An 8935-nucleotide genomic window follows, 5' to 3' on the forward strand; every position below is an offset into this window, starting at 1 on the left:
GTGAGGGCAGGTTACTGCGCGCGCTCCGAATGGCGCCTGGAGTAATCTGTGCACACCACAAAAACACTTCGTTTTACGTTTCCATCCGCGCAATTTTTTTTTCGCGCAAATGAAAAGTTTTCTGCAAAAGCGAATTAGTGGGTTTCCAATTCTATCCGATCTCATACTGAAAGAGCAGGGCGCAGTGCTTCCAGATTCAAGTTCAAAGATGTCTATAACCACACACACACACACACACACACACACATTACAACCTCTTCGGGATGTAGTAACTTATGAACAAGAATTTCAGAGGTGATACCATGCAACTGGTGTTTTATCAAGATTTACCGAATATACATGCATTTCAAACACATTATGATGCATACCCATAAATAGCCCTAGGTGTCTGTGCCCTTTAAGTATAGGGTTATTCAAAAAGAATGAACCGATTTCATTACGCAATATTTTATTAAGGAAATGTAATACAAAAAAAATCCAATCACAAGTATTATACTCACAATCAGCTTAGATAACTCCTCTTTTAAATGGTTACTGACTCATTCCATGACGATGCTTGAGAACTGAAGCAATGCGTCATGATATCTGTTCATTCTTTTTGAATAACCCTGTATTTTGAGTGCATGCAAATGCACTTACTACAATTTCTATTATTCTACGAGTGAGATATTGTTCAAATTGTGCCCCATTCATGCTCTAAAAAATATATCTGTGATGTATAGTTGTAAAGCTTAATTTTAGTTCAGGTGATTGCAAGATAAGGTCATTTGTGTAATGTGTAAAATGTATGCCAGTATAAATGCCATTAAATGCACAAATAATTGTTCTTGACCGTACAGTGAAAAATATTAATGCAGCATAATTTTTAACTGGTAAGTGTTGTGTATTAATCATTATCTTTATTTATAAAAATGTATTTAGTGAATTCATGGAATTATGATATAAACATCTTTAAAAATGCATGAATACAGAGTAGAATAAAATGTAATGTGTTTTCATTTTTTTTATTTATTACTTTAAACAAGCAATACAAAATCCACATCATATTTTTTTTTTAGATATAGGCTCAGTTTGCAACCTTGCACAAATTCTTTTCAATAGTTGAAAATAACTTTCAGTAAAAAAAAAAACAAAATAAAAAGGTAGTTTAAAAAAAAAAAAAAAAAAAAAAAAAAAAAACACAAATGCCACTTTGGATAGTCAATAACAACAACAAAAAAAGCTTAACATAAATAAGTTAGTATAATTTCCTCAGTGTTTTTACAAAGCAATATACACAGGTACACTTCAGAATTTTACACATGCAGTGTAACGTCTAGTTTTTGATTTGCGTTTTTTTTGGGGGGGATAGTGGAACATCATGTTCAACATGAATATCATGTGTGATGCCAAAAGACTGGGGGGAAAAAATAATAAAAATGGACCAGTGTTTTAAAAAAATAGAATCTAAAAATCTGCTACAAAGAGATACAATGAAGAAAATTACACAAAAAAGTGACTGAAGAAGATTTGCTGTTATTTTCAGTTTCCTGTTAAAAAATTATTCAGTAGACTTTGTCATTCATAAAAATTTTTTTAAACACAATCCAGGGGGAAAACTAGTGGAATAACCTAGATATATAATAATACTGTGTAACACTGTCAAAACCATAAACCACACCCTAAAAAGGGAATATCCCTGCCTAAATGTGTTGTGACTTTGGCTTTTAAATAAAACTTCACATAATTAAGTACCATACACTCTATGATATCACTAATAATACAAAAAAAAAAAAAAAAAAAAAAACATTTATCTACTGGTGTCAAATTGCTCTCTTTCAACTATGAATTTTATTTTAAAAGGAGCTCTTAATAGAGGACCTCGATCCCTTGTGATATTTTTTTTTAATTAATCAAACTTAAGGTTTTAAACCCTGACAATATTGACTATTTCAATCTGGGTAGATTATTAGGGGTAGTTTTGAAAACTGCACAGCAATTCTTCAAGTCATTCACACAATATGCTTTTTCTCATCATAAATGTTATATTTTAATATGCTACATATAATTATTTACATAGGTAGTAATGACAAAAGCAAAAAGGAAACATTTGCACACTGCTACATCATCTGCTTTTGAGGCAAATGTCTTTTTGAGTGCGAAAACTTTAGTGTATTTACTCAAAAAAACAAAAATAAAAACAACAACAAAAAATTAAAAACAAAAAGAAATCAGTGCTTCTACTGCCTCGCACATCCGTGGAAAAGGAAATGCTCTATTTGTTGTCCCTGTTTACTTCATAAAGCTCTTTGTTGGAGAAATGCACATTCTTCATCTCTCTGCAGGAAACAGAAAAAGAGTCTATTCAGCTCTAAAGAAAGCACAAATAGAAATAAAAACAGAATTGTACGTAAAACTTTCATGCACTGCATAGAATCAGGGTTTTTTTTTTTTATCTGATACTGATCAATTCTTTTTTTTTTGCATTTTTGTTTCAAAAGCCCCTGTATACATTTTTTTTATTTTAAGTACTTTCCAAATAGGTTATCAAAAAAAGTTAATAAGTAACAAATATTGCACATATGGACGTACAGTATGTGTACAATGCTGCGCACACACACACACGCACAAACACACACCCAAACACGCACGCACGCACACACACACACAAACACACACACACACACACACAAACACACACACACACACACACACACCAGTGTCGATGACGTGTTACTACACTGTAGTACTGCAGTTCAAAGACGTTTGTTTACAACACCCAAGTCCCTTTTGCAATGAAACACAAGCTTTCTGCAATAACCTTCCACGTGCACGTTTAACCAAATTGCTTCCAACGGTGAAGCTTTTTTTTTAGTAAAAAATAACAGAAGAAAAGTGGCACCTTTTATCTGTGATGTTTCTAAATCGAATGTAACCCACCTTCGCCTGCAGGTCCTGTTGTTTTACGTGCTGGAATCTGATTTTCTGGGTGTCTGCTCTGCTCTTTCTTGACTGCTGCTCTCTTCCTCTCCATGGTTCAATCTTTTACTCTGTCGCGCAGAATCTGAGTTTGAAAGGGAAGACGCGGTTACACGCCTGTATACACGCCACTACTCAATGCAAATGCAATCATGCGGCAGGTTTTTTTTTTTCTTTTTCTAGAAATAGCCCTACTTCCGAGTGCTCTTGTACTCGAGTTAAACTGCAACAAATAATTACAGGAAACCGCAAAAGAGGAGCAACAAGTGTAGCAAAATTATGCACAACATAAACGCATGATCGTGTGCTCGGGGGGCTGCGAACAAAAGGTAGCGTCGAAACGTCACAACACCTCGGCCAGATGTTGAGAACCGACACAGTCGCGAAAATAAGCATTCCCTACATCCTGCTGTATTTACCCGAGTCCTCCGTGGAAGGTCTTTTTTTCGCGACGGTTTGCGTTTTTTGGCAGTCTGTCTGACCCCCGTTAAGGTCCACACGTCGGTTTGCACGCGACGGCCTGTAGAACTCGGGCGCGTCTCTGGCGTCTACTGACTGCCACTCGAATCTGCCCGACTCGAGCGGCGTGTCTTTCACAAAGTCGAAGTTATACTTCTCCTTGTGCTCCTCTTCCGACCTCCGCAACTCGTCCAGACACGACTGTCTTACTTCCCCCGGGTCCGGCGATCCGAACAGGTTTCTGCACACCGAGGGCTTGGCGTGTCCGTCCGGTCTCGTGTCCACGCGCTCGAGTGGCGGACTTCCATTAGAAAGACGCACGTCCGACATTTTGCTACATGAAACGCAGCCCGATTTTTTTTTTTTTTTATAAAAACAAGTAGGTGCTCTTGATATTAGACGTCAAAGTAGAAACCAATTATTCCCGTAATAAAACAATGTTCAGGCAACCAATAAGCATGAGATCAGGCATGCCAAAAAAAAAAAAGAAAGAAAAAAAAACGCAACAAAAAAAAGCAATGCAGTCAATGTGGCAAAAGGAAGAAGTGATCGCAGGAAAAGTGTGCAGCTCTTGAGAAGTCACTCCCGTCTCCTCCTGTCTCGTAGTAATTCCTAAAGAAAAAAAAAACACCAAGTCAGACCAATATGGCGAACGCAAACGCAACTGGAGCAAAAACTCTAATGGCGAGGGCTATTTAAACACAGGGACGCGTTCATTGGTTGAACAGCACAGAACCGCCCATTCCCAAAAAAAGACGAAGCTGAAGATACCAGCGAGAGAAACGAGTGCTCTTCACGCTGCAGTTTCTTCTGTTTCGGCTTTTCATCGCTCCAAAACTACGCGTGAAACGCAATGTAGCTGCGTGTAAGTGACACGCAGGGCTCAGGACCACTACAGCACAATCCACGCAGCACGTGTGTCGATTATACCCGAGTAATGCTATGCGATAAGGATGAGATAGGTGATGCTTTACCAAGAAAAAACCCTCCAAAGAGCAAAAAAGTAAAAATACGATAAATATTTGTAGATCACATTCTAAACCAATATAACAGATCATAATAATCATTTTACAATGCAATGGCCTACATATTACTTATCCATTACTCTTCAATTTAACAGTAATATAATTTTACTATATATATATATATATATATATATATATATATATATATATATATATATATATATATATATATATATATATATATATATATATAGTAGTATATATATACACACATACATACATACACACACTACACTAGTATAGTATATATAGTTTTCATACTCTCTCTCATACATACACACTATACATACACACACTAATATATATATATATATATATATATATATATATATATATATATATATATATATATATATATATATATATATATATATACATACACATACACACACTAATATATATATATATATATATATATATATATATATATATATATATATATACATACACATACACACACTAATATATATATATATAAACTTATCCCATTAAACTACACTGGTGATGCTTAAAAACACTGCCTCAAAAGGACTAGGAAGATGGCTAAACAAAGAAAAATATGATATTGGTTTGGCAAGCAATTAAGAGATTTAATACACTTAGATTGATTTACAAATAAAAAGAAAAACTTAAAAAACTTTAATAGAGAGGACTACTTTAGAAACTTTCAAAGAGATGACTATAACATAAAAGGCCTGTTGTGAGTAATTGAGTGCTTGCTTGTTTTTTTTTTTTTTTTTCCTCTCGCAAATATGAAATTAATGAACCAAATCGAATGGAAAAACATAACCATAATTATAATACAAAAATGCTATTAATTCTCATGCTTACTTATACTCATTTTGAGTGCAGCAAAAATAAATAAAATAAATAATAATACTGAGGTCATAGTTGGCAATGAGCTTATCATGGTTAGACTTTGTTGCTATCAGAAGTAGCTCGGATCGCTGAGTCCTATCAGTTGTCCTTCAAAGCTTAAGTTTTTTACAGGCTACACTAATTTAATAATGTCACAGTGTACAAAACTGTTGATATTTGTACAAATATGCTTCATTCATTTATTCATATTCAGGTTACTGTGGTTCTGTTTCGGTGTTGTTAATTGGATGGTGTATAGTAGTAGAAAGGGTTGTAAAAAAAATAAATAAATAAATTTAAAAAAAGGCTCCAATTGTTGCTACTTTATAACAATACAAACACACACACACACACACACACACACACACACACACACACACACACACACACACACACAGTCCTAATAAGTAATGCAAATTAAGCAGTCTCACAAGTGTGAACAGTACACCATCATTTACTGTATCATTGCTAAATACACACAACTGTGCCCTTTTGATGTATGTAATATTTAATTATGTTTCAAGGCCATAAGGGGAAAGTGAGACTTGGCTCATCTAGATATGATGTTGTGTCTCTTTGTAAGTCAAACCTAACAAAGAATCCCTAAGTCCAAGTGGCACTGAAAACAAGAAACAAATCCGAGCAAACTGACTAATAAATTTTTTTTTGTTGTTGTTTTCTTTAAAGATGCTTTTCAATGACTTGATGGCATTTATTATTTCTTTGCATTCTATAAGTAGGTGATTTTGTACTAGTCAACTCACTGCTGCAGTCAGGTCAAGTATTCACCAAAAAAGTGCACACGAATGCTTCTACTGCCAGCTAGTGGTCAAAACAAGACATTGTCTAAAAACAACTTGCAGGCTTGTGCATTGTTTGTTTTGCATTCAAAAAGTTTTGCCTACTTTATCATTTTCAAAAATGAAAATAATGTGACACATGAGATGAAACCTTAACTGTGTGATCAATATGCATGTGAACAAATTACAGTCTATTTGTCCAACAATATAAATCATGCTAAAACTGTGCATAACATACATTTGAAGCTAGTTTGTTATTGATCTCTAATTTATTAGAATATAAGCATTACCAAGTACTACCAAAGAAAATCCATTGAGAATGGCAATCTTTAAATCACAATGCAGCAGTTCTTTTAGTAATGTAGTCTGTCCAGCTCTTACCTCACCTGCCTAACTGATCAGTTTCCACATCTTCCAAAAAATGCTTAACTTCATCAAAATTGTCATTGACAAAGAGACACATCATAATATCTAGATGAGCCACCAAGTCTCACTTTCTCCTCATGGCCTTGACACATATTTAAATATTACATACATCAAAAAGGCACAGTTGTGTGTATTTAGCAATGATACAGTAAATCGCTAACTTGCCAAAACGAATCTCTGCTGTAATTTCTCACTACGGCTGCTCTGCATTCTGAAGTACACTGTTTGCAGTTGCAACTATGTATACACTGGAGTTCTCATTAATAAGATATTCAAGATTATAGATATAATGTTTATGGCACACAACATAGTTTGAAATCACACAGAACAAAACACACTTAAGCATCCTTTAATAATCCTTTAAACTTTGTTTTATTACTATGCAATATACAGATTATTTTCTACAGTCTCTTAGTAATGGGTTGATTTGATAGCTTTTTCTTAAATCTATGTTTCTTGCAATGACAACAGAGACCACTCTACATTTCCTTTGTTTGCTGCTCTTCCAAATGTACCCTAGAATGGTATGTGAACTCCACATGTGTTCTGGGTGTTGCTCAAGCACAAATTTCAATTTCCTGTGACATCTTCAATGGAAATCCAGTAACAATTCAGTTAGAACCTATGTTAGATTTTATGAATAAAAAATTCCAGGCACTTGAATTCATACGAAGAATCCACTTTATAAAATATTCCACTTTTATGATAAAGGAAATGGCTAAAACACTGTTTACACCATACTGAGAAATACAATGTTTAGTAAACTGTTTAGAATTCACACAGTCATGTAAAAAAAAAAAAAATCCCAAATTTCCAACATTTCCTCTGCATATTTGAACGTCTCTGCGTGATGTTAACTTTTCTGAGCTGATTTTTTCTTGCCTATTTCTGTCTGAATCTGCTCTGGAAACTGCTCCAAGTGTTCCCTTACACACTGTAGGCAGAAGCGTTTGGTGTAGAAAGTGCTGCAGTCCTGTACAAAATATTCAAAAATGCAAAAACAAATGTCAGTGCGCCTTTCTGAATAAATGCTATTAATGAGATGGTATTTTCTTCCCTCTTTGCAACAATGCTGCAGCAAATCCTAAATTAGTAGCGCTAATTATGAGTATAAAAACTATTATAAAACAGACATATTCAATTTGCTAGGCACCACTGAAACTTCTATATGCAATACAACTACAACAGAGATACTATTCAGTATCCTAGAAAAAAAAACATGTCAATGAAAGAATCTGATTAGAGCGTACCGTGCCAACACATACAGTCTTGTTACACAAACTGCACTTGGAGCCCAATATAAGGAATTTGTTTTTGTCTGGAGTGAAGGGATCACGCATGCCATAGCAGTCTTCCAGAAGCCTGAAGAAAAATGGGTGTAGTCAAGTATTTAACAAGAGCACAAGCATGTTTAATAACCTACTTTGCAGCAACCCTCACTGGCCATTTTATTAGGGATATCCATTGTACAGTCAGCCACCGTTAACACATTATTTATGCTATGAAAGAGATGCATACCATAGCTTTCTAGTAAGCATAGTGGGATTTCACATCCTAGCAACACTGCTGAATCTGATACACCCAATGCTGTGTGATTTTTCACATTTTCACATTGTCTATGTGTGTCCAGGTTTTGTGCTTTTCATCATCTTCCATAAACATGCATAGACGTGGACTGGTGACACTAAATTGCCATCAAGTGTGAATGTGCAGGGTGCATGGTGGTTTAGGCATTAAGAAGGATGCAATCCTGCCTCATTGCCAGTGTTTTTTGGCATACATTTTGCATAAAAAATGCCATGAATTATGTTTGATGAAAGGCACAATTGCAGGACTTGTGTGTATGTGTATGAATTTCAACTTCTAACATAGTTGTGATAAACATTAAAATATTTATTGTAATTTCATTTGTTGTAATAATCACTAAATAAAAGGGAATTGATTCCTGAAGGTTTGACATTATTTTTCTTTTTTACACCTATTATTAAAAAAACAGGGCAGTAAATAATTGCACCATGATCTTTTGGGTCAGTGAATGTAATGTGATCAGTGAGCAGAAATATTACTGAAATGCTCTGGATCTTAGAGTCACGTGTCAGCCTGCCAATGGATCACATATCTTTGTTTGCTCTATATGGCATTATTAGTCATCTAGTGTGGAACACGGTCGAGATGATTATATTAACATTCGACTTACCCGATCCCTCGGGTGTTTGGTGGTTTCTTTCCGTAGAATGTGTATGCACAAGATAACTCACACAACGCGCATGTGAACACTCCTATCGCAGCTTCCTCTGTGGCGTCCATTTTAGCGGCGGCGTGATTCCACTTCTGCCCCCTGCTGGTGAGTTAAGAAATGCACGTCGTTATCAAAAACTTGGGAATTCGTTTTTCGACGCATTTAACATA

At 35.0% G+C, this 8935-nt stretch overlaps 2 protein-coding genes across 2 annotated transcripts; both read right to left on the reverse strand.

Moving 5' to 3' along the window:
• Positions 1-992: 992 nt before the first annotated feature.
• On the reverse strand, positions 993-4088 carry cdkn1ba (cyclin dependent kinase inhibitor 1Ba). The gene is made up of 3 exons (XM_083527842.1): positions 3378-4088; positions 2920-3043; positions 993-2318 (listed from the first exon to the last, which is right to left on the reverse strand). Exons 1-2 carry the CDS (start codon positions 3745-3747, stop codon positions 2943-2945), a joined length of 471 nt encoding a protein of 156 aa, XP_083383968.1. The 5' UTR covers positions 3748-4088; the 3' UTR covers positions 993-2318; positions 2920-2942.
• A 2796-nt stretch (positions 4089-6884) lies between these two features.
• Positions 6885-8856, reverse strand: cdpf1 (cysteine rich DPF motif domain containing 1). Its single transcript, XM_083528076.1, has 3 exons — positions 8724-8856; positions 7777-7888; positions 6885-7499 (listed from the first exon to the last, which is right to left on the reverse strand). Exons 1-3 carry the CDS (start codon positions 8831-8833, stop codon positions 7380-7382), a joined length of 342 nt encoding a protein of 113 aa, XP_083384202.1. The 5' UTR covers positions 8834-8856; the 3' UTR covers positions 6885-7379.
• Between the last annotated feature and the right edge of the window lie 79 nt (positions 8857-8935).

Source organism: Silurus aristotelis, assembly GCF_946808225.1.
Source record: "Silurus aristotelis genome assembly, chromosome: 24".
NCBI classification, from domain to species: Eukaryota; Metazoa; Chordata; class Actinopteri; order Siluriformes; family Siluridae; genus Silurus; species Silurus aristotelis.

Coding starts and splice junctions, on each gene's coding strand:
- cdpf1 (XM_083528076.1), bottom strand. CDS start 8,833: ATGGACGCCACAGAGGAAGCTGCGATAGGAGTGTTCACATGCGCGTTG. Junction 7,889..8,723: donor CCAAACACCCGAGGGATCGG/GTAAGTCGAATG, acceptor ATTTTTCTTCAG/GCTTCTGGAAGACTGCTATG. Junction 7,500..7,776: donor AGACTGTATGTGTTGGCACG/GTACGCTCTAAT, acceptor TATTTTGTACAG/GACTGCAGCACTTTCTACAC.
- cdkn1ba (XM_083527842.1), bottom strand. CDS start 3,747: ATGTCGGACGTGCGTCTTTCTAATGGAAGTCCGCCACTCGAGCGCGTG. Junction 3,044..3,377: donor ACCTTCCACGGAGGACTCGG/GTAAATACAGCA, acceptor TTTCAAACTCAG/ATTCTGCGCGACAGAGTAAA.